The 23,947-nt window shown below is 43.3% G+C and overlaps 1 protein-coding gene across 1 annotated transcript; it reads right to left on the reverse strand.

Annotated features, from left to right (window-relative positions):
* Positions 1–670: 670 nt before the first annotated feature.
* On the reverse strand, positions 671–4,836 carry LOC109324740 (nuclear transport factor 2-like). The gene is made up of 4 exons (XM_019556774.1): positions 4,704–4,836; positions 2,357–2,428; positions 1,178–1,276; positions 671–862 (listed from the first exon to the last, which is right to left on the reverse strand). The coding sequence occupies exons 1-4, from the start codon at positions 4,800–4,802 to the stop codon at positions 749–751; spliced, it is 384 nt and encodes a 127-aa protein (XP_019412319.1). The 5' UTR covers positions 4,803–4,836; the 3' UTR covers positions 671–748.
* Positions 4,837–23,947: the final 19,111 nt, after the last annotated feature.

A 23,947-nucleotide genomic window follows, 5' to 3' on the forward strand; every position in this document is an offset into this window, starting at 1 on the left:
CTTTCCTGCCAAGGCAGGGGGTCGGACTAGATGATCTACCTAGGTCCCTTCCGACTCTAGCTACTATGAAACTATGAAACTATCACTTCTTCATTTCCTTATCAAGCAGCATTTTAAAGCAAAGGACTTGCTACCATCGGTGGGTGCTACTCTTCTCCCTTATCAATATTAAATAATTCAGAATAGACAGTACAGAACCCTGGATAATACTCCAGGACACTCTCTTCTCATCCTCTTACACATCCATGGCGAGCACTTTAATAGTACTTCACATATCAAGAAAGAATTTTTATATGAAGCCACATTGCTCTGGCACTCTTCTGGCACCTGACATGAAAAGTGCATTTCGTGAAAAGGAGCCAACAATCCTCCTGAGATTTACTGAATATAGCTGCAATTTACTGAATGTATCTTACACCAGATTTGTTGTTGTCAACTTCGGTTTAGAAAGCTAATATGAGTTATCAATATGATAATGTAAAAATGCTTCACACACACCTACTATCCAAGGGTAATAAGACAGTGGTGTGATCAACACTGAAAGATGCTTGGGGTGCATTAGCTTGCATATCATTTTTCTACGAACAACGGAGACCCTCTCCACTCTCTACCTTACACATGGACTAAATGTGTGTTCCTTCAGCCACCAAGAGACGGCTTATGCCATTACAGAACAATTGTTTTATTTATTTGGGGATCAAAAATTTGCAAGTGGCAGTAGAAAGAGGCTTAGGAATAGGGGCGGAAATCAAGCAAAGTTATATAGAGCCAATCTAAATATGTCATTGGTGCAGACCCAGTTGTCACTAATATTCTTGAGAACAAACAACTGGTGGAATCCCATCACTGGATCGTTATCCACCTAATGTAAAAAAAAAAAAGGGGGAAGTTATCAGTGTGAAGGATAGCTCACATATCAAAGAAATAAACACAACCAGCATTTACAATAAAAACATCCAAACTGCCCAACTGTATCAGGTTATCATGTGCTGGTTAGATATCCACTGCAATGCCTTTGGACAGTCTACTGAATTGAGGCCAAATCAGAACAGCAATGATATTACCTTAAGTCCTTCAAACAGCACTTCTACTTGACTAAGAAGTAAACTGATTTAAATGAAGGAATACTGGAAACGCAAGTATTAGTCAAAGCTTTACAATATATTCCAATTCTCACCTTCAGCTGCCCAACCACCATACTGAGGATAGAATTATCAGGGGCTGGTTGATGATCTTGGGATGTTATGCTGTGTTGAATTTTTTGGAATGGAAGGCTCTGTTTAGGAAACCAAGAAACATTAAATATCATTCTCACACAAGCTAAACATATGCATATGAATACTGCACTCCATTTTTGGATTTGATAGCCCACAGAAATAGATTTTTGGTGTGGGGCTCAAGGGAATTAAACAGATGCAGTACAGCTAATTTACAAAAGAGCAAATCAGCAAATGTTTTGCCTGGAAAATGTTGCAAGTAGATTCAGTGGAAATGTTTCAAATACTTTGCATAGTTAACTACAATAAGCTCAGCATATTCTAGAAAAGGATGTGTTACATGTATTAATGGTATCTAAAGTAAAGTACTGAAAATGTTATTTCCCCCACACAGGTAACACTATAAAATACTGCCCAGTGACTTTGCATGCAAGACATTTTGCAAGTATTTCCTCCCTCGGACCCCACCATTACTTATTTCTATAGATTCTATTGATATAAAGATTTACATATGTGGCTTTTTAAGAAAAAATATAAATAAATTAGCAAGAAAAATCTTATTAAGTTACATAATATTTAAGTTCACAGTTCAACACCTGCACTCAGACTAGTAAGTGATTATGTAAAACGTGACACCTCTTTATTTTCGGATCTGCTGACAAGTCTACCAGATCTTATTCTAGCTAAGGGAGCAGACACAGCTAAGCATGAGCTACAATCTATACTGTCTAACCTACTGACAGAACTGTTAGTCGAGTTTGAATCACAAGGTCAAATTCAGCTATCAGCAACATCACAGTAGTATCTGACCACTGAATACACTGTGTCAAACTTAAGAGTAAAGAACTCAGTTTGACTTCAGAGCGCTGGCTACTTGAAAAACATCTGAACGAGCAGATGTGGTCTTAAAGTCAGTGATGCAAATGTGGAATTCCACAACGTCATTTTAACAGTAATTTCACAGCAGCAACTGCCAGTATTTCTCAACACCAAAAACAGTTATGCAAAACAGACACAGAAGAGAATCATCTCTCCTACTTTTGCATTTGTAAATCAAACTGCAAGGCAGTTCAGTGAGACAAAGGCTTATTTTTTTAATGGCAACTTTCTCTTAATTTTTAGTAGATACAGAAATATACCATCAACTTTTCCATGATGGCTGTTTTTCCTTGGAATTGCTGCCCTTCCCACGTCAAGCAAGAAGCATCCATCTGGAAAGAAAGCATGGCTGTCAAAAATCACTTATATGTCAATGCAAGGTAAGACAGAAGAGTCTTGCAAATGTATCCTAGACTGATGCATGGTAAAATACTTGTGAACTAGGCTAGTTATTTCCCAAATTCTGGTTTCCATGCAAGCTAACAGTGTTTTTACTTAACAGCGTTAAAGGTGAGTGACATTCTGCATGAAATCTTAAGGGGTAACAGTGGTTCACTGGTCCACAAAATTCAGGAACTACTTATTAAGGCATTAGTAAATAAGCATTTGTAACAGATGAACCTGTTCACAACATGGTCAATAAAGATATCTTTTCCTGAAATCTTCTGAAAATATATTAACTGCCATTGCAATAGCAGGGCACTGACAATTGTCCTTGTTTTCTCTGCTTTTATCAATGGCATAGTATGAGGCGTTCTTGGTGTTTTCCAGTGTTGTGCCTTGTGTGCATGCAAGGGTTTGAAATGGTGATTTTTAGGATTGGTTAAACTGCCTAAAAACACAGTGGACAGACCTGATGATCCAGGACGCCCCTTCTAGTCTTACGTCAAAAACCAGAAAGAGATACTGCTAGAGTCAAGTAAGCTTTCATGTAGACATGGGGTGGGAAATAATTGTGGATGGTGAGCCACTTAATGAGTTTTGGTGAGCTGTCAAGGGCCACACATATAAAATCTTTCAGAAGATATCATTTTAACAAACTATAAACAAAATAAAATCATATATTAAAACTAAACATCTACTATAACATATTTTAATTAAAAAAGAATTTATGTTTTTTGAGTAGTGTATATAGAGGTGATTGTATAATCGCTCAAAATAGTTTTACTCTTGTATATTGTGTGTGTAAAGGGAGGAGGGAGTTGTGTGTGTGGAGGGGAGGTGTATGCATGTTTGTGGAAGGCTGCCTGCATGCTAGGTCCTGAGAGCCAACTGGGGAAGGGGGCACATGTAGCAGAGCTTGCCTGGGCACTGTAGTGCAGTGCAGCGCAGTGCAGTGCAGGTGCAGGTGTGGTCCGCTGCCCCCGTGGGGTTCCACATGGGGAGAAACCACATCCACTCCCACGGAGGGCTACCCATGCTATACTTCTGCTGTGCACAACTTCCCAGCAGAGATGCTCCTGCAGAGATGCTCCTCTGAGAGCCACTCTAATTAAAGTGCCCAGCGCGTCATGTATATCAGCGTCCCCACACTGAAAAATGGTGGCAGGGCTGGTTTAATTAAAGCTTGTTGAATGCCCCACATGCCTAGCCAGGCGGAGGGGGAAGCTGCACCTGTGCAGCTCCTGTCCCAGCAAGTGGCTGCTCATCAGGCCACATGGGCAGTATGTGTAAGGTGGCTGGGAGCTGGAGCCCCAAGCACTGGGGCAGGAGCTACCTGGCTGCAGCTTCTCCCCACCTGGCTAGGCATGTAGTACCCACAGCTGCTGCCACTTCCTTGCACTGCCTGCTGCCTGGAATGGTGCAGGAGCATGAACCACTTGAAGTGGGGAGAGCTGAGCAGTACCCAGAGGACTGTAGCAGCAGTGGGAGCAGCCCCACTGGGAAGCTGTGTACACTGTTGAGGGCCAGGGCTGTCAGCAGGTGTAGGGCAGGCACAGGTGGAAGCGCAGCATAGGTTGCCCTGGGCAGGAGCAGACAAGGTTCAACCACATGCAAAGTGCCACAGGGGGAGCCACGGGCCAGATACAATCAACTGGTAGGCTGCATCTGGCCCACAGGCCATATTTTGCCCACCCCTGATGCAGACCATTCTATTTCCAGCCCCTTTCATACCATCTCACACTAACTGCAGTAGCCTGTTCAATTCTCAAAATCAAAGATGAGTTTTTTGGTGTGATATACAAAAAAGCAGACACAGACTATCTTGCTTGCCCCTTTCAGCTTTTGAAGCTTTTTTTCTTCTGCCTGACAGACAGCTCATGTAAGCCCTCCAGCAGAAGGGACAGCAGCTATACAACACCAACACGTTTATGGTTGGTGATCAGAAAGAAAGGCTTAGAAGAGTTCTCTCCAACAATTTTTCCACAACAGGAGTGAGAAATTGTTATCGGGACCCTCAGTTTATAGGGCAAATGGAAATTTAAGGAGTTCAGATTGACCTGGGTGGACATCCTTGCTTGCTTCCGTTCCCTTTACCAGACGCATATTGTGTCATTCATGTCACTGCTACTGTTGTAGCGGAAAGATAGAAATGTCAAGCCCATAATTAACCATTTGAATGTCTTAATGAGGATGTTTCAGCATCCAGCTCAAGGCAATACTTACATAGAGAGCACTCAGCTGAACCCTGCTGGCATCAAAATGCTGGTAATAGAGATGTACAAAGCTTGTTCCAACTTGCTCCCACATGGGTCTGTCTGCCATTTTCTCCGTTTAAATCTATCAAAAAAGACATTTTAAGTGCACAGTAATACTAAGCTGCTAGAGTCAGTGGAAAATGCAGATGAAGGAAACTGAAGAGGAGGAGAACATTTCCTTTTCTGTAATACACTTTGGGGGCTGAAGGGAAAGAGGTTACAACACTGAAACTGATTCTCCACTGAACCACAACAGGCCATTCTTCTTCACTGTCAAATTCAAGTCCCACAAATAAGAATGTTTCTTACATACCCTGCAGGGCCCCTTCGGACAAGCTAATTGTTTAAACAGCATCACTGCAAATTTTTACAACTCAGAACTGAAGTTTTCAGAAAACTTAAAAGCCAGCATACCGAAGAGACCTTCCAAAGGTTTATCATAATTGAAAACAATCCTCCCACCACTTCAAAAGGGTGATTAAACATGTGCTGATAGTACAAACAGTTTGGATTATAACCAGTCTGTCTCTCTGCAGCTTGGTTTTCAGTCCCAGTTTAAATAAAGCCACAGAGGCCTTCTTGATTTCCACAGCTACAAGTGTTTTCTCCAGGCAAGACAGCAATATTAGTGGATCCATTTAACAGGTTCCTACAGGCAGGCATAAAACAAAGAGTGGGTACAGAGTGGGCAATCTCTACACAGAGCTTTGCACGTGTAAATGGAAAGCCCAGCAGATCTCAGCTCATGTGGGGAATTCTTGTGAAAAATCATCTCCTAACTTTCTCTTGCTGCTGGTCATGGATGGCCTATTTCATTAACACATGCCAACAATCCTACAAAACAGCCACCAAAAAACCCCCTGTAAAAATCCTAAAGGATCAATCAAGGATTTTAACTAACCGGTAAAAAGTCACTTGTTGCAAAATGAAACAATGAAACGTATTAACCCTCCTCTCAAGCATATGGTAGCATTCACATCTTCCAATAGATCCATATACTTGTCTCCAAAAGTAAAAAGTTAAACTGCATATATCATACTTCAACTCTGTAGGTGAGTGATGAGGGAGGTGAGAGATGGCCTTAACCAGCTGTAGCAGCAGCACAGGGCGTCACCAAACATGGTAAATCAAGACTGGATGACTCCAGTCTGCTCCCTAACTCTGCAAAAAACTCAAGAGAAGCAATGCAGAGCTCCAAATGACAGCCACATCCAGCACTAAAAACAATCAGGCCTATTTATTATATCAAAGAGATTGTGTGGACCTATGCCCACAAGGAAACCCATAAGCCACTCTCGGTTACAAGGAAGCTGCATAACAGTTGATTACTGTAGACAACAAAAGTGAAATGGGGAATGGGAACAAACGTTACAGGTTAACAAGGGCCCTTGGGGGAGGGGGACACAGGCCAGCACCCGCTGCCCCTCCATGTGCTCAAGCAGCCAGTGGGGCCACTCCGTGAAATTCTGGAGATGAGTACAGAGAAGCTGTCACCCGGAGAGCAGCCACCCCACCCAAGCACAGCCCAGGCACTCACCCCCATGCCTCTCCGGCTTTACCTATCACCAGTTAGGCGGGGCAAGTCTGTGTTGTGTCAGTTGAGGGTAGCTCTAGGCAGAGTTTAAGTGAGGGCGACATGGGATTGGGTTGGAGAGGGCAGATCCTGCCTCAGACCAGGGGTTGGACTCAATCGGTGTTTCTCAACCCATGGGTCCTGACTCAAAATTAGGTTACAGGAATATATGAAAGGGTTCAGAACAAACTTTAGAAATGGATTCCCCTTCAGAGGAGAAAAATATGGGAAGCTGCAGGTTTTCCCTTACCGGCTGGCAGAGCTCCAGCCTCTGAGGGCTTCTTGGACCCCGCCCCATCCACCCGCCCCTGCCTCTCACACTCGGAGGGGCGGGGGGGTCAGGAGTGAGGGGAACTGGGTCCGGACTGGTCACTGATGCCTACGAATGGGCCCTGGTATAAAACAGGTGGAGAACCTCTGGACTAGATGACCACTGGAGGTCTCATCCAGCCTGGCTTCTCTATAAGTAACAGACAGCCCCACAGCGGCTGGGGTCGTCCGCCAACGACCTTGGGAGAGACAGTTTGGACCAAACAACCGGGCCCACGCAGGAAGCGTGGCCCAAGCCCGGCCTGGCCCCATCACCACCACCCCTGCTGTGATCTCTTGTCCAGCTGGTGTTTATTGAGCAGCGGGCAGGGGATCTGCCCAGGGCACAACACGAGCTGCTCCTGGGGCGCGGCTCCTATCCCCTCCTGCCTGAGGGCGCAGCGAGAAGCCCCCGGAGTCCGTCCGCCCGCCCGCACGTACCGGCCCCGCCCGAGGAGAGCAGAGGAGAGGAAGCGGCGCCGGCCGCGCAGCTCCGCCAGACCGCCCTGGCGGCCGCTGCGCACGTGGCGCTTTGTGCAGCAGGCGGCGCCCCCTCTCGGCCGGGCCGGGCACTCCCGCGCCTCCCGGCTGCTGCCCCTGGGCCCGTCCCGCCCCGCCGCCTCCCGGGGTTCAGCCTGGGCCGACCTCTGGCAAGGGCTCCAGATGTTGGCTCATGGTGCGATGGAGCTGCAGCCCAGCTGTGGAGCAGAACCGGCAGGCAGGCTAGGGGTGCGATGGGACTAAGACTCGGGGGTGCAGTGTAATGCATGGGCCGGCTGTGCATCGGGACTTAAAGCGCAGCGGTTGGATGGGCCTCTAGCCCAGCCGTGCATTGAAACATTGCCAGCTGTGCACTGGGACTATAGTCCAGCAATGGATCTTATCGCTAAGTGTTGTAATGGATCTCATAGCCCAGCTGGGCAATGGATTTTATAGTCCAGCAGTTAGTACATTGAAATGTATTGCCCAGCTGTGCAATGGGACTATAACCCACCTGTGCGATGGATCTTATAGTCCAGTGGTTTGATGGGACTATAACTCAGTTGTGCATTGAAATTTATTGCCCTGCTGTGCAATGGATTTTATAGTCCAGTGGTTTGATGGGTAACGTATCTTATAGCCCAGTGGTGCAAGGGAGCTATAGCCCAGCGGTGTGATGGGACTATAACCCAGTGGTGCATTGAAACTTGCAGCCCGGTGCAACAAGACTTACAGCCCAGCTGTTAGAGCTCAGCGGTGCAATGGACTTACAGCCCAGGGGTGCAGCGCGGGCCCCGTCTCCGCGGGCGGTCCAGGCCGTGTCGCCGGCGGTTGCAGCACTCGAGCATCAGGCGGCCGATCTGTGCAGCGGCGCTGAGCTGAGCTCCTGAGCATCCGAGGCATTTGCAGCTGGCTTGCCGGAGAGCAGGCCACGTGGGCCCGCCTGCGGGCTGACGTTCATAACCGCCTGCTTTTCATCCCTCTCATCAGCCGGGGAGAGGAATGGGCGGAGGCGGCTGCTGCACTCCCCGAGTGGCTGGGGCTCCGCTTCGGTTCAGATGCAGCGCGCAAGGCAAGCCACTCTCCTAGACACCCGGCGCAGATCGGGCACCGTGGGGCAAGTCGGGACCGCGGTCTCCTCGCTTATTAGCAGCACAAGGAGGGGAGGCCAGGTGGCACCTTGCCCCTCCCCAGTCAGTACTGAGTCTTGCGTCTGTGGGAAAGAGAAATCCGATCCCTGCTCCGTTGGGCCATTCATCCCACTAGGGAAGAGGAGCCTGACTTCCTACGTGATTAACCCCCAGGGGCATAGCTGTGATCAGGCTTCCTCAATTGTTCTCGCATTTCCAGGTGGACGGGTGCCCTCGTCCTAAACTCCTTTATAGGACTTGTTCAAATGGGGCCTGGATCAAGTGTTGCACTTTGTAATTCTGAAGGGTGAAACGTACTCTGCGAGTTTCTAGTTGGAGGTAGATCTGGTTTAAGCATCTTTTACATTGAGGTAGATCCTTTTTTTTGCAGTCAGCAAACTAAGGGCCTCTGAATTTTATGTGCTAATAATAATTCTTTCTATGATGGGTCTGTGAACAAAAGGACTTCACAAATTCATGGCGGACTAAATGAAGGAAAAACTGAATCTTCAATGATGTGAGTGCAGGACTCTGATGTTGCCCCTGAAAACTTTGCAAAAGCAAAACTTGTATTTCCATGTGCAAGCAACTGTTTGTATTCATGGTGTTGGCAGCTGGATGCTGATTTACCCTACTTATGCAGACCAATACATGGACTGTGCATACAAGTAGGTGCATACAGTGCCATAACAAGGGAGGGGGGGGCAAGTGGGGTGACCACCCTGGGCACTGAAGTGAAGGGGCACCAACAGGTGCTACCCAGCCAGGGCAGGGTGCAGGATGGAGCTGTGAGCGGCTCATGGGGGAGGGGGGGGCACAGGGATGGGGGGAGGGTGGCTCTACCACTGTAGGCAATCCTGGGCAAGCATGTGGGGGGGGCATGTGCCCCACCTGATCTGTGCACAGGACACATGCAGGCTTTGCCCTGGGCACCAAACTTTGCTATGGCACCAGGTGCATGCTGGCTTTTATTTTTAGTCTGTGTATAAAACTTTCAATTTGTGGGATTCTAATATATTTGTATATGCTTTTTGTTAATCCATACTTTGAATAAGATTTATGATAATGCAGAAAAAAATCTCTTATGCTGAAAAAGAAAAACCTAGACTCACCCACTATAAAACACTCAGACCTATTGATACACAATGGAAAAATAGTTTTTCCATAGCTGTATAATGCAGCAATCACTTTCTCAATTTTATCAACTTCTTAAAAAAATCTTCATGTATCTGAATCTAACCATGACCAAAAGAAGGGAAAAACAAGGGTTTTTTTGCAAACCATGAGAAGTTAGTATATAGGTCATTCAGTTGATAGGGATCCCAGAGGTGGTCTAGTGCAGTGGTTCTCAGCCTTTTTTGTAACAGGATGCATTTGTAAACACTGGCTAGTCTCGACCCAGTAAAGAGTTTTAAGTAGAAAACGCACAAGTATTTTGGCCCCAAAATACTTGTTACGCACTACAAGTTAAAGCATCTCAACAGCCCTAATTTTAGAAACGGACATCAACAGGAAAACATTAACAGTAATATCAACATGTGGCCCTCCATTATTCTCAAGTGACATTCATCATTGTGCCATTTGAAAAAAATACTGTAAAATGGCCACTAAAGGGGTAAATACTACTGTAAAATGTAAAAAATATTCAAATATGGTACTTATGTTTTGTTGTATAATAAATCCTAGGTTCCATTTAATGAGAAACCTAAGCTTGCTTCTCTGAGTTTATCAAAGTTTGGTGTAATTATGGCCAGTGCAATCCGAAGGTTGTGCTCAGCATGCAGTCTGTTCCGGCTTTTATTCAGTTGAGTCAAGGAAAAGAATCTGGTTTTGCACAAGTACGTTGTACTGAAAGGCAAAATTACTCTAACAGCATGGCAAGCAAGAGCAAGGTATTTTCCAGCAGTACTTCACCAAAACTGGGGAAGGATTATTTCAGTATATTTTTTCTGTAGACTGCAATCACAAAATGATTTAACCTGCTGAGATTCTTAGACTCAAATTTTCCAATACAACGCCAAATGGATCCCATATCCATTCTTTGCCCTTGAGTTGCTTGGCTGGAAAGTAAATGATTACTGATTGTTTTCTTCAGTGCTTCTCGGTTAGCAGAATCTTTCTAATTTTTTGTTTCTAAAGACACATTATGAAACACGTCCATCCTGTCATTTGAAACATGTTTGGTCCACAGAAAGAAAGGGGTTTTTGTACTGTGGCAATTTTGTCATTTTGCTCAAACTGATTGTGGCCTCTTCCCTGTAAAGACAGATTCAAATCATTCAATGGATGGAATATGTTTCAAGCCATGTGTCATTATTCAAGTGCTCTGCCAGGTGAGACCTTTTCCCCCCCCAATAACACTGCCAACTCACCTAAAATGTGTATAAATGAGACAACACTTTACCACAGGACAGCCAACAAACATTAGCATGGTAAATGTACATGCTCACTACCCATTTCCTGACAAAAAAACTTGAAAGCATTGTGAATTCTTGGCATTTTGTTTGATGTAATTCACAATTTTGACAATATCTTTCAGAGTTTTGTGGAGCTCAGGTACCATGTCTTTAGCTGCTAATGCCTCCCTGTGTAGGAAACACTGGTTCCATGTTGCATTGGGTGCTTTCAAAAGGATTTTTTGAACAACTAGATGTTTCCCTGTTGCTGAAGCGGCTTCATCAGTTGTAACACCAACACACTTAGACCAGTTCAATCCCACCAACTCCAAGTAATTATCCAGTGCAAAAAATATATCATCAGCAGTAGTAGAAATAGGCAAATCTACAATAAAAAAGTATTGTTCTTGAAAATCACCTTCCCATACATGCGTTACATAAACTGAAAAGATAGCACAGTTTGATATATCTGTAGAGTCATCTAACTGTAAAGCAAAACAAGTCACTTATTGAAAGACAGTCAGTTGTTTGCAGTTTGATGTCTTCTGAGATACTGCATTCTCTTCTCCATACTGTGTTACTGGAGAGAAGGATTGCTTGCTTTTAATTTTTTTGCAGCTGACTCTTCCCAATAATTCAGTGCATGTGTCAATAGCAGAAGGTAAAATTAACTCCTGTGCCAGAATGTGAACTTTCTTACACTTAACAATGACGTGTGCAATGAGGTAAGAAGATGCAGTGCTTGTTCCTGGCCAGTACAGACATGTTCAAGTCTTTTTTGTGTCACTTCCAAATCTGCATTTTTCATTTAAAAAAAAAAAAAAAATCAGGAAGCTTGTCTTAGCTAGGGTGCTTTGTCTCCAAATGCCTACATAACTTCAGCAGTTTTAGGCTTTCATTTGCCAACAGTTCACTGCAGATGAAACACTACATATACTCTTTCAATCCTTAATAAATGAAAACCCAAACTTCAACTAAGCAGGGTTATATCTATGATTGCTTCTCTTCTCAGGTTGTGATGAATTCCTAGTATCACTGGTACTTGCAGTTGCAACAGGACAGTTTAAACATTTGTCCATTTCACCAACTAAAGTACAGACTTACTTTGTGATTAATGCAAACATTCTTTTCCCATAACTCTAACCGTCTTTATGTTACTACTGTAATGGTTCATTTGACTGACTAACTGGTGGCATGTGCACATTCAAGTAACTTTATTAGTATGCACAGCGTTAACATGGTAAAGCACAAGTACTATCTTTTTTTTTTTTTAAATGCCTGCAAAATACGATCCGTTCTTAAAATTTGTTTGCAGCCCCATATATTTTTGAGTTGTGACTCAGGTTAAGAAATGCTGATCTAGCTTGCCTACATATGCTGTTGTACTACAGGACAGTTAGTCATCTAGGGTGTTTATACACGTGCTCCAGGAGTGGGGGTGCTTTAATTAGAGCGGCTCTTGGAGAGCTCCTGGTGCATCTCGTGTATCAGTGTCCCCGCACTACAAAATGGCGGCAGGAGTCGAACGAGCTTTAGATAAACTATCCCCACTGCCATTTTGAAGTGCAGGGATGCTGATACACAAGACACTGGAGGCTGCTGGAGCATGGTAATTGCATTGGAGCAGCCACCCTGCTCATGTCTAGGTGCTCCTAAGTAGGATATAACATAGTCAGTTTATAACCCTCCCTACAGAACTCTTATATTTTGTTTGTCCTTAATATAAGACAGTGGATTTCTGTATTATTAACAAAGCTATAATATGGCTAATCTAAAAAGCCTGTTATTAATTAAAATCAGAGTCTAGGACTCTTTGTTCCTCTTTGAAAACTGAAGATAGCTTAATTGGCTAAATTGTTTTGAGTGCTGTGGTTGCTTGCCATTGTAGAGAAACCAGATTTTTCAACTAGCTCCTGGGTGGTGAGTTAAAAAGGAGATAATTTTATAACAGAACATCTGAAAGCTAATTTGTGATAATCTGTAAAGAACCAATTCAGGTAATCATCCTTCTGACTCATCTGTTTGACCACTACAGTATACCTAAATACACTTGTGACATAGCATCTACGACTGCTTTCTTCTATAGTAAAACAAAATACTGTCATGGACCCAGGAAAACAATCTAGAAATTTAAGGTACAGTCATGTTTAAAATCAAAACAATATAGGCAATTCTTACCAGCACAAGACAAACTAATCGCGGTTTTTTTTGTTAAATGATTTTTCAGAGCAGAAAGCAAAGCAGTGCAGGTGCTAACCTGAGTACTAGTCTGCTGTTTATCCAGTTCCACCAAACAACATAGAATTGGTTACACAGCTGCATTTTTCTGAAAATGGACATAACTGCTTTTTTCTCATTTTCTATAATCTCATCAGCTAATTTCATCTCTATTTTCATAGTCTCATAGCTGCTGTGACATTTTAAGCAATTAAGGCGGTATGCATTTTGGGTACAAGTCTGTTGATGCAGAGATGGTATCTGCAACTCTGTTCAGCATTCTTGTCAGTACATCTATAAAACCCCAAAACTGCAAGATGGAGAGTGAGCGAGCAAGCTATCCTGACAGCAATAATCATATAAATTTAAGTCATTAAATTACAATGCCTAATAACATCCACAGTAATCCGTGTTGCCCATTTTTTTTCAATCCGTTTTTCCTGCTAAAGCAAGAAGGAATAGCGAAAGAAGTTTCCTGGATTAAAGTATAATTTTCTGATCTACAACTGTGCCAAAGTTAGGTTTATAGGAAGAACCATGGCCTTTTTCTTGAGAAATAGATCTGTGCTGTAACTAACAAAACTGGATCTTACAGTGGCTATTTTAATTGTATTGATTGCCAAGATCCATTATGGAGTTTTGAAAACAGTCATTTAACATCTATTGCTCATCCAGATGTTTCAACTGCTGTTGCATTCAAAAGTTACAATATAAGCTGGGCAAAAGTACCCTGAAAACACAGATTTTTGCATACTAGGACTGCACTTACATTGCCAGACAAATAACAACACAAAGCTTTGCAGTTCCCTATTTTTAATTAATTCTTTCCCCAACACACCAGGCCAGGTGTGCCCAAAGTGACTCAATTCAAGCATTTCTTTATTCAGCTTGCCAAAGTGGTCTGCTTCAACATCTGAAAATATTAAAACTCCTTCCTTCTAGTTGTAATTCAGGTCCTCTCTTTGTGCTGGTCTGAACCAGCTCTATTCTCTTTTGGCCTTGGGACATGTGCTGCAGTTAAACTGCTTTTGTTTATAGTCCAGTTTTTGCTGTTTTCATGTTTGGGCTTTGTCCTTTGTCTGACCCTTAGGTTCTTTCTGGCATTCAGAGCTGAGAAATAGCTCTGTTGCATTGCTCTAGGATGAATCAGTGCCAGAAAATGAGCCCGTCTGCTTAAGGAGCAGTCAGAACAACTGGAGTAAGATTCCAAAGACATGGTGCAACCAATCTTTTTTGCTCAATTAGTGTTATAGTTAGGCACCTACTGAATACACAATTGTGTGATTTTCCTGGAAACCACAAAATCAGTAAGTCCCCACAAAAAAAGTGAAAAATCGGTGAGCAAGTGAGGGGGGAAAAAAAAAAAAGGAGTTGCAAAACAGAAAACAACAGGAAGCCCTGATGTCCTGAAATGTGGGTAGGAGGGAGAGAACGCAAATTGGAGGCTTCCTGATCAAGCCCATGGGAGCCATTTGTTTGGGGTCATCTATCAATCTCCAGGAGGGGTTCCCTCAGCCAATCAGAGGCACGGGGAGAGCTTGCCATGCTCTGCCGTGAAAATGGTGCTGGGTACAGTGCTCAGACTGCAAAATCAGAGGGTAGCCATCCTGAATTCAGTAGGTTTCCAGTTATAGCTTTTCAGGGGCCAGTTGTGTGGTGCTAGGCAAGTTTTGTAGATCTGACTCTTGGACCCATGGAGACAGGAGTTCTTTGCACTTTTTCCATGTATGCAAAGCAACTGGGTAGTTAATGCTACCTGAGTCCACTTATTTCTCCTTCTAAGAAGAGAAGTAACGACTATCCGGTATACATAGTTCCTTAGGACCTGCTAGAGATTCAGGTTTAGTTTGGTTCTGATTATGTACTGGCACAAATAACTACATCTGATCTTGCAGGTAATGGCCTCCTCTTAGCTATGCACCTACAATCATGTTTGATTTCTGACCTTCAGTGATAATAGGGCCTCACTGGAACCGAGATGGTTCAGATCCTTATAGCGGCTTACAAGAAAGCTAAGAGCCAGTTGTTAAATCCGAGTAGTAAACTAAATAGACCAAATTCTGTAATTAGCCAGGCTGCATGTCTGCAGTTGTTCCTATAACTAAAGTACTGAAGGAGAAGCTGCTGCTACAGCTTTAATTCATCACGTGAAAATGCTGAAATCGGCAATCTGAAGCTTGAATTGCACCCTTAGGGAGAAAGTTTTTTTTCAGCAGAGATGTTAAAGCAAATGCTCTGTTTGTGAAAGCAGTCTGTTATTGATCTTTCTTTCAGTTAATAAATCTTTTCAACCTTCCTCCTGAGCATTATCACTGCTGGTTGGCATCCAAATGAAGATCTGGGAAAGGGAAAATCACGAAGGGAAATATGGTTACTTAGCCAGTCATTTCTCTTTCCCTAAACCTGTTGATTCCATAGAGCTGAAGTGCTCCTTTTCTCTACTTCAGAGATTTAAGGGGTGACTGGTGACAGTAGGTATCAGGCAGACGTTGCGGAAGTGGAAGTTTTTATGTCCTTGGCTGTTGACCGCCAGGACCAGGCATGTATTCTTCCAAGAGCTAACCACTGAAATAGATTCATTTATTGCACAACTGAGTACTTGTAGAGACAGTCCATTCAAAGAATAAATGCTATTTCAACACAAAACCAACCTCTTATTATAATTTTCTGTTTCTTCCCCTAATGAAAAGCATCAAACTTGATGGACGCTAACTTTGCCCACTGCAGGATTTCTGTGCTTTTCAAATTAGCATGCTTACCCGTTGTGTTCTGGCAGCAGCTCCAGCTTTGGCGTAGGGCACAGGACAAGAGCTGGAGCTGCTGCCACTGCCACTACATTGTTCCCAGGCTAAAACTGGCCTGTAAGGAGTCCTACAGTCCAGAGCTGGCCCATGGCACAAATTGAGTTTGATATCCATGTCATACAGGCAAGGCCCTTTTAGATTTCTGCTAGTTTTAAAAGATAATGTAATGCAAGCATGTGCCCACTGGCGCATGAAACGAGTTATTTTTATTTGGCCATTTGAATGTCTCATGATCATAGGAAAGTAGGGCTAAAAAGGACCTCACACGCTCACCTAGTCCAGCCCCTTGCTCAAGGCAGGATCATCCCTGACTAACCCATCCCAGCCAAGTATCTGCCCAATCTGCTCCTAAAAATGTCCAGGGATGGAGATTCCACTTCCACAGGCAATGTGTCCCGGATGGTGCATGGACTTTCAGAGGTTGATTTCCACATTCTCAAGTTATGCCTAATGCAGCAGTGATACTGTTCAAAGTGCAAAGAGTCCTTTTGCTGCATATTTTGAGTCACCTCCTTGGAGGTCTTTGAATGGTGCTTACCATTTGGCAGGCCTTGCTCTGTGCAGAATAAATGAAGTATGTTAGCAAAGCTCTGCAAAAGCCGAATTTGTCACAGAGTTTGTATCTTGCTACAAACTGGTGTTCTAGAATTTTTCATTGGGGCAGGGAAAAGTAGCCCTTGTGATTGAAGAAAGCTTAGCTTGATGACCCAAATGTATGTAGATACAGCAATGGCTACCTGAGTCTGCAGACATGTTCTAAAATGCGTGAAGTGGCTTACACACGTCTTTCAGGGCCGTACAAATCCTCATGCCTCAGCTACAGAATTTGCTATCTTCTCAGGTTCCCATGGAGTTAGTTTGCTTTATTTCTTCCTCCTCCCACCCACCCCTTTTCAACAGCTTCACCATTTTGCTTCCTCAGATTCCTCACATTTGCTGCTTGTCTTCTGTCTTGTCAGGATTGGCCTTTTTGCTTTCCTTATTGGGGGAGTTAATTAAATTTGCAGTGCATGTCTCCTCAAGCTAGGTAGCAGGGCGTCAGGTAGGAGATTAGTTGTGACAGTTATAAACTACCAGTTCTCCCTTCCTCTGCTGTTGTTTAGGAAAAGGAGGCTTAGAGCTGGAACTGGGTCATGTGGAAAACCTAAGGGGTGGGAGGGGAGGGGAGGGGAGGGAAGGAGAAATCTAAAAAATATATTTCTATTATATTCAGCTTTGAAAAATAACTAAATTATTGCGCGATTATGGCAATGACTGGTATTTCACTGTGATAAAGTATGGCAGGATTGTAGAACTAGTTTGGGTCTGTTATATCTTGCCAACAGATAATAATAATAATACTTATAATACTAATAATTATAATAATAATAATACTTATTATTATTTTTCCTTGGTTTGGTTTGGCAAGCCTGCATACCCTATGACTTTGGGATCATAAGGCTTTCAGATTAAATTGGGTGTGGGAGACCCCTAGAAAGTGAAGACATAATTTAATTAAACATGGTTACTTTCTTAATGGCCTGATTGTGTAAGGGTGCTAACTTTGGGAGATGAGGGTACTTACCACCTCACAGCATCATTCCTGTTGCTCCCTATTTTTTTTTCCCCTTTCTTGACAAAAAACACAGACTTCTGAGAGACTTTCCAAATGAAAAGATCAACTGCTGGAAAGGGTAGCTGTTCTAAAAGGAGCCTGACCCAGCAAGAATATTAATTCCTTTCATCGAAGACCTCTACCCCTTGTAGAGCTACTCTCTTCCCAGTGGTGGAAATGGGAAATAACCACTGAAATCAATGGAATGACATCAGGCCAGAGAGCTGGGACACTCCATTCATGTCAGGTTGATCTAAGGAAAGATGTACCTGCTGTGGACCCTAGACCTCACTTTTGTGTTACAAGCTAAGACACTCAGGTCCCAAACTTACTGGTGTACATGGCCAATGGAAAGAAATAACTTTTTGCTAAGTACTTAGCAGTGTTGTTCAACCTTCCAAGAGAAGTAGGGGCTGGAGGATGGACATAATTTTGAATCCAGTTTGAAGATAGAGCTCAGCAAGTTCATGGGCCTTAGTTTATATCATGTGGTTACTTGCGGTAGCAAGGACTGAAATCGTTGAAGGGTCCCTTCAAGTCCTGTGTTATATACTGACATCATGAAATGTTGTGTCAAAACATCTGGGCAAAAGCAGAATTTGGATTGCCTTGGGAACCCTGCATCTACACTTCCTGCCTTTTGTCATCTTAAGGCTAGAAGTCCATTGGTAAAGTGTTCAATATTTAGGTCCCAGTTGCTTTTATGGTGATGGAAGCTGTTAGGCCTTACTTATTTGGGCTTGGTCCTGAGCTGTATCTGCTGACTTCTGTGGCGTTGTAGATGCTTTTATTATCAGCTACTTTAATTAGACTTGCTTGATATTACTTTTTTCTGAATCTTTTGTTTGCGTGTATTTTTCCAGTCCCTTATTATGGTATTCCCTGTTGGTCCCTTTTTTCTTTCCATCCCGTCTCCTCCTTTTTCCAAGTTCTTTCTGCTGTAGACCTGGCTTCACCATTTGTTTCCTTCAAATTTAGAATGGAGCCCTTTTGCCTGAAGGTGCCAGTAGTTGCTAAGCAGTATCTTCTCCCTTTTCCATGCAGCCTTGTTGCCATGACATTACTCATTGCAGGCAGCAGTGGCTGGAAGCAATTTTACTCTTTAAACAAGGGATTAAAGGCAAATACAGTTCTTACAAAGAACTGTAGTTTGGTTTTGAGGGTAAGCGTGGTAGTTGATTACACCTGTCATGCATCTAACTTTCTCTAGGATCCCAGTGACTAAATGTTGAGAGAAGGATAATTATTCCCTTGGATTTAGAAAGTCATAGGTGCACTGAAAATCAGGTCTGGGGGTTTGGGGGGATTTTTCTTCCTACTCTGAGGCAGATTCAAATCAGTCCTTTGCTTGCAGACTGAACCAGGAGCTGTTAATATTACGGATTTTTTGTAATTTCCAGGTACTGGACTTCCATAATTAATGTTAGCATGTGGTATTTTTACTGATATGAATGAATTATTGTCTATTTTTATAAAATGTTAACCAATTTACTTTGTTTTTATGGTTAATCCTCAGAGATAATTAAAAAAACACAAATAATTAAAATGGGAACCTGAATTACATTAAACACTGTACCTTGGCTGGGTACAGAAATAAACTCTAAAAAGAAATTAAAATCAGATTCAGCAAAATGAAGTCAATGGGATTCCATATACACTTAGAAGTAAGCAGATATTTAAGTGACTTGCTGAGTTACAGCCTTAATTGGTATCCTCATAAAATGACCTACTGTAATGTCTGTAATTCTCTACCCTTTTCCCAGTGGTGCCTCCAAAAGAGAAAGAATAAACTGTTGGTCAAATGAATGTTCTTGTCACTGGAAGAGTTGGGTTTTGGGTGACAAGGTTTAACTATCTTTACCTGATTTGGTAAACTGCAGAATAAAAATGTTTGCCATACTACCAGGAACAGATCAGAAGATTGTCAGTTCAGTTGATGGACAAATTAAGACATACAATTACAAAGAGAAACAGATTTTGTACACTAAAAATGGCTTAATCTGTAAAACAAAATGGGCAAAAATAATCCCAACAGAAGAACTAATTATAGTAGTGTAGGGGACTTGAAGAGATCATCTACCTCTTCCTCCTACCCAAAGGCAAGGTGAATAAATCTAGAGACCAATTCTGGTAGATGGTAGTCTAACCTGTTCTTAAAATCCTTCAGCAGAGATTCGGCAGCCTTCATAGATAGTCTGCTTCAGTACTTAACTAGCCTTATAGCAGGTATCGGCAGTGTTTCTGGGCAGCACGCCAAAAACACCCCAACCTCAACTTGTAAGATGTTGGCATGCCCAGGGCAAGGGCAGTGAGGAAGCCATGAGGAGCCCAATTCTTTTGTGGCAACACAGCCCTGGCCCCTTTCCCACCCTATACCCTGAGAAGAGCATGGCCTTTGTGCGCCATGCTCTGGCACCTGTGTCAGGGAGTTGACTACCCCCTCTGCCTTAAAGCTTAAAAGTTTTTCCTAAGAGTTTAATAATCTTGACTGCAAATTAAGGTTATTTTTTTAGTGCTAAAGTGTATATGGAGAACAATTTATCACTGTGCTTCTCATATAATACTTCTTACAGATGGGAAACTTATTTCCTCCCTCTTAATCATCTTTTCTAGACTGAAACCCAATTCCTTCCGCTCTCCATAATAAGTTACATTTTCTAACCCTTCTGCTCGTCTTCATATTCTTTGCAGTTTCCATTGTTCTTGAAGTGTGGTGCTCCAAATTGAACAAGGTAATCCAGCTGATGATGTACCATCATTAAGTGGAAAAATTACCTCCCATCTTTTACATCTCATACACTATTACTAAACATCCCAGAATGAGAATTGGCATTTTTACTAGTTTTATATTGATTTATTCAGGTTATGGTCTACCGTAATCCTTAAATTCAAGGATTCTCTGTGTGGTACTTTGAGGTAAACTACAAGAGTTCCCCCAGGCCATTTGTGGACCCAACTTTACTGATTTAATGCATGCACACACACAAACTGAAATAGTTATGAAAGTTCTGTCATGGGTAGCTGTTACATAGCTGTTACATAGAAGTTTTCATAGATTGCATAGACATTAGGGCTGAAAGAGACCTCGGAAGATCATCGAGTCCAGCCTCCTGTCCGAAGGGCAGGAAGTCAGCTGGGATCATAGGATCCCAGCAAGATAAGCATCCAGTTTACTCCTGAAGGTGTTCAATGTAGGTGCTTGAACCACCTCCAATGGCAGGCTGTTCCAGACCTTGGGGGCACGGACAGTAAAGACATTCTTCCTTATGTCCAGCCTGAAACAGTCCTGCAGTAGTTTATAACCAGTCGACCTCGTCATCCCTCGGGGCGCTCTGGTGAACAAACGTTCCCCCAGATCCTGGTGGTCACCCCTGATAAACTTATAGGTGGTCATCAGATCACTGCTGAGCCTGTGCTTTTCCAGGTTCAAGAGCCCCATAGCTCTCAGGCTGTCGTCATAAGGTCTGTTTTCCTGACCTCTGCTCATGCGCGTGGCTCTTCTCTGGACTCTCTCAAGCTTTTCCACATCCTCTTTGAATTGTGGAGCCCAAAACTGGACGCAGTACTCCAGCTGCAGCCTCACCAAGGCTGAGTACAAGGGAAGAATGACGTCCCGGGATTTGCTTGAGAAGCATCTATGGATGCAAGCCAGCGTTTTGGTCGCTTTAGTAGCCGCAGCATCGCATTTCAGGCTCATGTTCATCTTGTGGTCAACAATGACCCCCAAGTCTCTTTCTTCTGTAGTGCTAGCCAGCGTAGCACTGCTAAGCCTAAAAAGATGCTGCAGGTTTTTCTTCCTAAGGTGGAGAACCTTGCATTTTTCAGTGTTAAACACCATCAGTTTCTTGCCCGCCTATTTGCTGAGCCTGTCCAGGTCAGCTTGGATCACCTGCCTGTCTTCTGGCATGGATGCTTTGCCCCAAAGTTTGGTGTCATTGGCGAACTTGGCCAGTCCACTCCTGACTCCAATATGCACATCATTAACGAAGGTGTTGAACAATATGGGTCCAAGGACAGAGCCTTGGGGGACCCCAGTGGTCACAGGACACCATGATGATTGACTTCCATCAATTACTACCCTCTGAGTCCGACCATGAAGCCAATTTCCCAGTCAGCGGATCGTGGTGAACCCAAGGCCACAATTGGCCGGTTTCACCAAGAGGTAATCATGGGATACCAGATCGAAGGCTTTTTTGAAGTCAAGATATACGACATCAATCTCTTCTCCCTTGTTCCAGGTGATAGGTCACCTGGTCGTAGAAGGAAATGAGATTGGTCAAGCAAGACCTACCCGCAACAAACCTTTGCTTCACAATGGCATCTGGTGGGCTTCACTATTATGTGCCAGTCAGTTGGACCTTCCCTTTTTCTCTCCAGCCTTCCTCTGATAATCTCTCTTCCCTCACAAGGCTCATGTGTCACGTTAGGTGGGAAAAACTTCTCGCAAACACCCTCACATCAGGTACCTCCAAAATTAAAAATGTTAACATACATTACTGTAACCTGTGTTAACAGCAATGGCTCTGCAACTGCTTAAATTGAACCACTTGTAGTTCAAATAAAATTAAGGTTGTATGATCGGAAATCTAGCTGATTATTCCAGTAAGCGTAATTCACTACACAAATAGTGCAGCATGGTTTGTTCTTGTACAGTCAGTCACCTAGCCACTTGAGAGTGAATTTAGAAGTCCATAGAGACTCAAGGAGTTGGGCCTAGGATTTAAGCATGCCCACATTAGTTTTCACCTCATTTACCTACAAGTTGTCTTCGCTGAATTCCATTTTGGTTTAAGCTGGAAGAACAGTCTAAAACCAAGCTCACACTGAATTCCCATCTTACCCTCTGAAATACTAGCAGCCTCTTCCAGTTGGTTTCATCACCAAATGTTATAACTCTATTCTCTGTTCCGCAATCCAAATTGTGAATGAACACAATGAACAGAAACGGGTTCAGGACAGATACGCACTCAGATCCACTCCCAAGTTGATAATAAACAATTGGAAGTTAATCACTTGTGCAGCTATTTTATAACCATTTTAATCTAAATCATATTTCCTTAGTTCTGCTTGGGAGAATATCATGTGAGACTAGTTAGAAGCATTTTTCCCTGTTTAAAAATCCCAAATTCTCTGATAAACCCCCCCCAAATTCACTCATTAAAAACCCCAAATCCATGTTTTTCCATAATTAAAATGAAATGCCACTCTTTATACAGGTTTCCCTTGCTTTATGCTGTGTAAGTGTTCCTGGAAAACAGCGCATAACTCAAATTTGCATAAAGGGAACCTACTTTACAATGTAACAAATAGGGCTATGTTCCAAGATCTTGACTGTACTCACCCCCAGACTCGTTCCTACCACTTTTACAAGGCAATTTTAGTACTCACCAACTGCATATGGTTCACACAAGCACTGGGTACTATTGTAATGGGGATGGCAACTACAGAAACGTGTCAGAGACAATGAGTGAGGAGCACGGATCCATACAGCAGACTATATTTTGGTGCACGTCACTCCCACAGTACAAAGCAGCTGACCGCAGGCTTCCACCACACTGATCGCATAAGAGTGAATTTACCTCGCATATAACAAATTTTTAGTATAAAAAGCATCATCGCATAAGAGAGAATTCACCTATACAGAACCTGCCCAAATCAAGAGAAACCTGTATAGGTATCAGCTGAACACAATGTTTTATTGATATATTTACAGTTTTAAAGCTATCTGAAGCCTACCAATGCCTCAATCATTATTATAAAATGACTTCTAAACCCCTGTATATTTTGGCATTTGATTTTGTTGGGGTTTTTTTTTACCATGGAAAAATCAGAGCTCCCCCATCCCTTTCCTCACCAGGACACACATCCAGCTGCGAATGTGTTTTTCCCAGCCCCCCCAGGCTGCTCTGTGGCACTGAGCAGCCCTGATATGCTGTTGGCCCTCACTCCCAACCCACAGTCCCTCACCCCCAGATCACCACTGTGTAAGGAAGGTAGTAACTGTGTGGGGAAGGGAGTTATGGGCACAAATAATGTGTGGGGGGGCAAAACGATGTGGTGAGAGGGCATATGCCTCCCCCCACCCAAGATTTTTGCATTCCCTCCCATGCTGGATCTTACTCACTGGGCCACAAACGTGGTTCCTCCAGAGTTGGTTTAGCTCATCTGTAGCCCTGTGCCCAAAGGCAGGATGAATTTTATTAGGCCCTGCAAATTCAAATACATTCAATTTACCTACATACTCTTTAGCCTACTCTTTCAAAGTCTCATATGAACACTAGGCTTTGTCCTGTTTAGATGTTTCTCTTTAGTTGCTTAAAAAATTATAAAGGCAAGGCAAGATCAACTTAACCCACATTCAAAAAGGGGAAGAAAGAGAACCCGAGAAACTATAGGCCAGTTAGTCTTACCTCAATCCTGGGCAAGCTTTTTGAGAAAATGATTCTGACACATATCCACGAGGGGCCAGCAGGAGAGGTCATCCTTAGGGGCAACCAACACGGGTTCATTAGCGCCAGGTCCTGTCAGACCAACCTGGTGGCCTTCTAGGACTAGGTCATCAAATCCTTAGATGCAGGGGTAGCAGTGGACATAGTCTTCCTGGACTTTCGGAAGGCCTTCAACACTGTCTCTCACCCTGTTCTCATTAAGAAACTGGGGGACTGTGGTGTCAACATCCACACAGTCAATTGGGTCGCCAACTGGCTGG

The sequence above is a fragment of the Crocodylus porosus genome, unplaced genomic scaffold (assembly GCF_001723895.1).
Source record: "Crocodylus porosus isolate Cpor-Errol unplaced genomic scaffold, CroPor_comp1, whole genome shotgun sequence".
Taxonomy (NCBI): Eukaryota; Metazoa; Chordata; order Crocodylia; family Crocodylidae; genus Crocodylus; species Crocodylus porosus.

Excerpts from the sequence above, each read along its gene's own strand:
- LOC109324740 (XM_019556774.1), bottom strand. The coding sequence starts at position 4,802 with ATGGCAGACAGACCCATGTGGGAGCAAGTTGGAACAAGCTTTGTACAT. Across the intron at positions 1,277-2,356 it reads CCATCATGGAAAAGTTGATG|AGCCTTCCATTCCAAAAAAT; the intron begins GTATATTTCTGT and ends TTTCCTAAACAG. Across the intron at positions 863-1,177 it reads TGGTGGTTGGGCAGCTGAAG|GTGGATAACGATCCAGTGAT; the intron begins GTGAGAATTGGA and ends TTTTTACATTAG.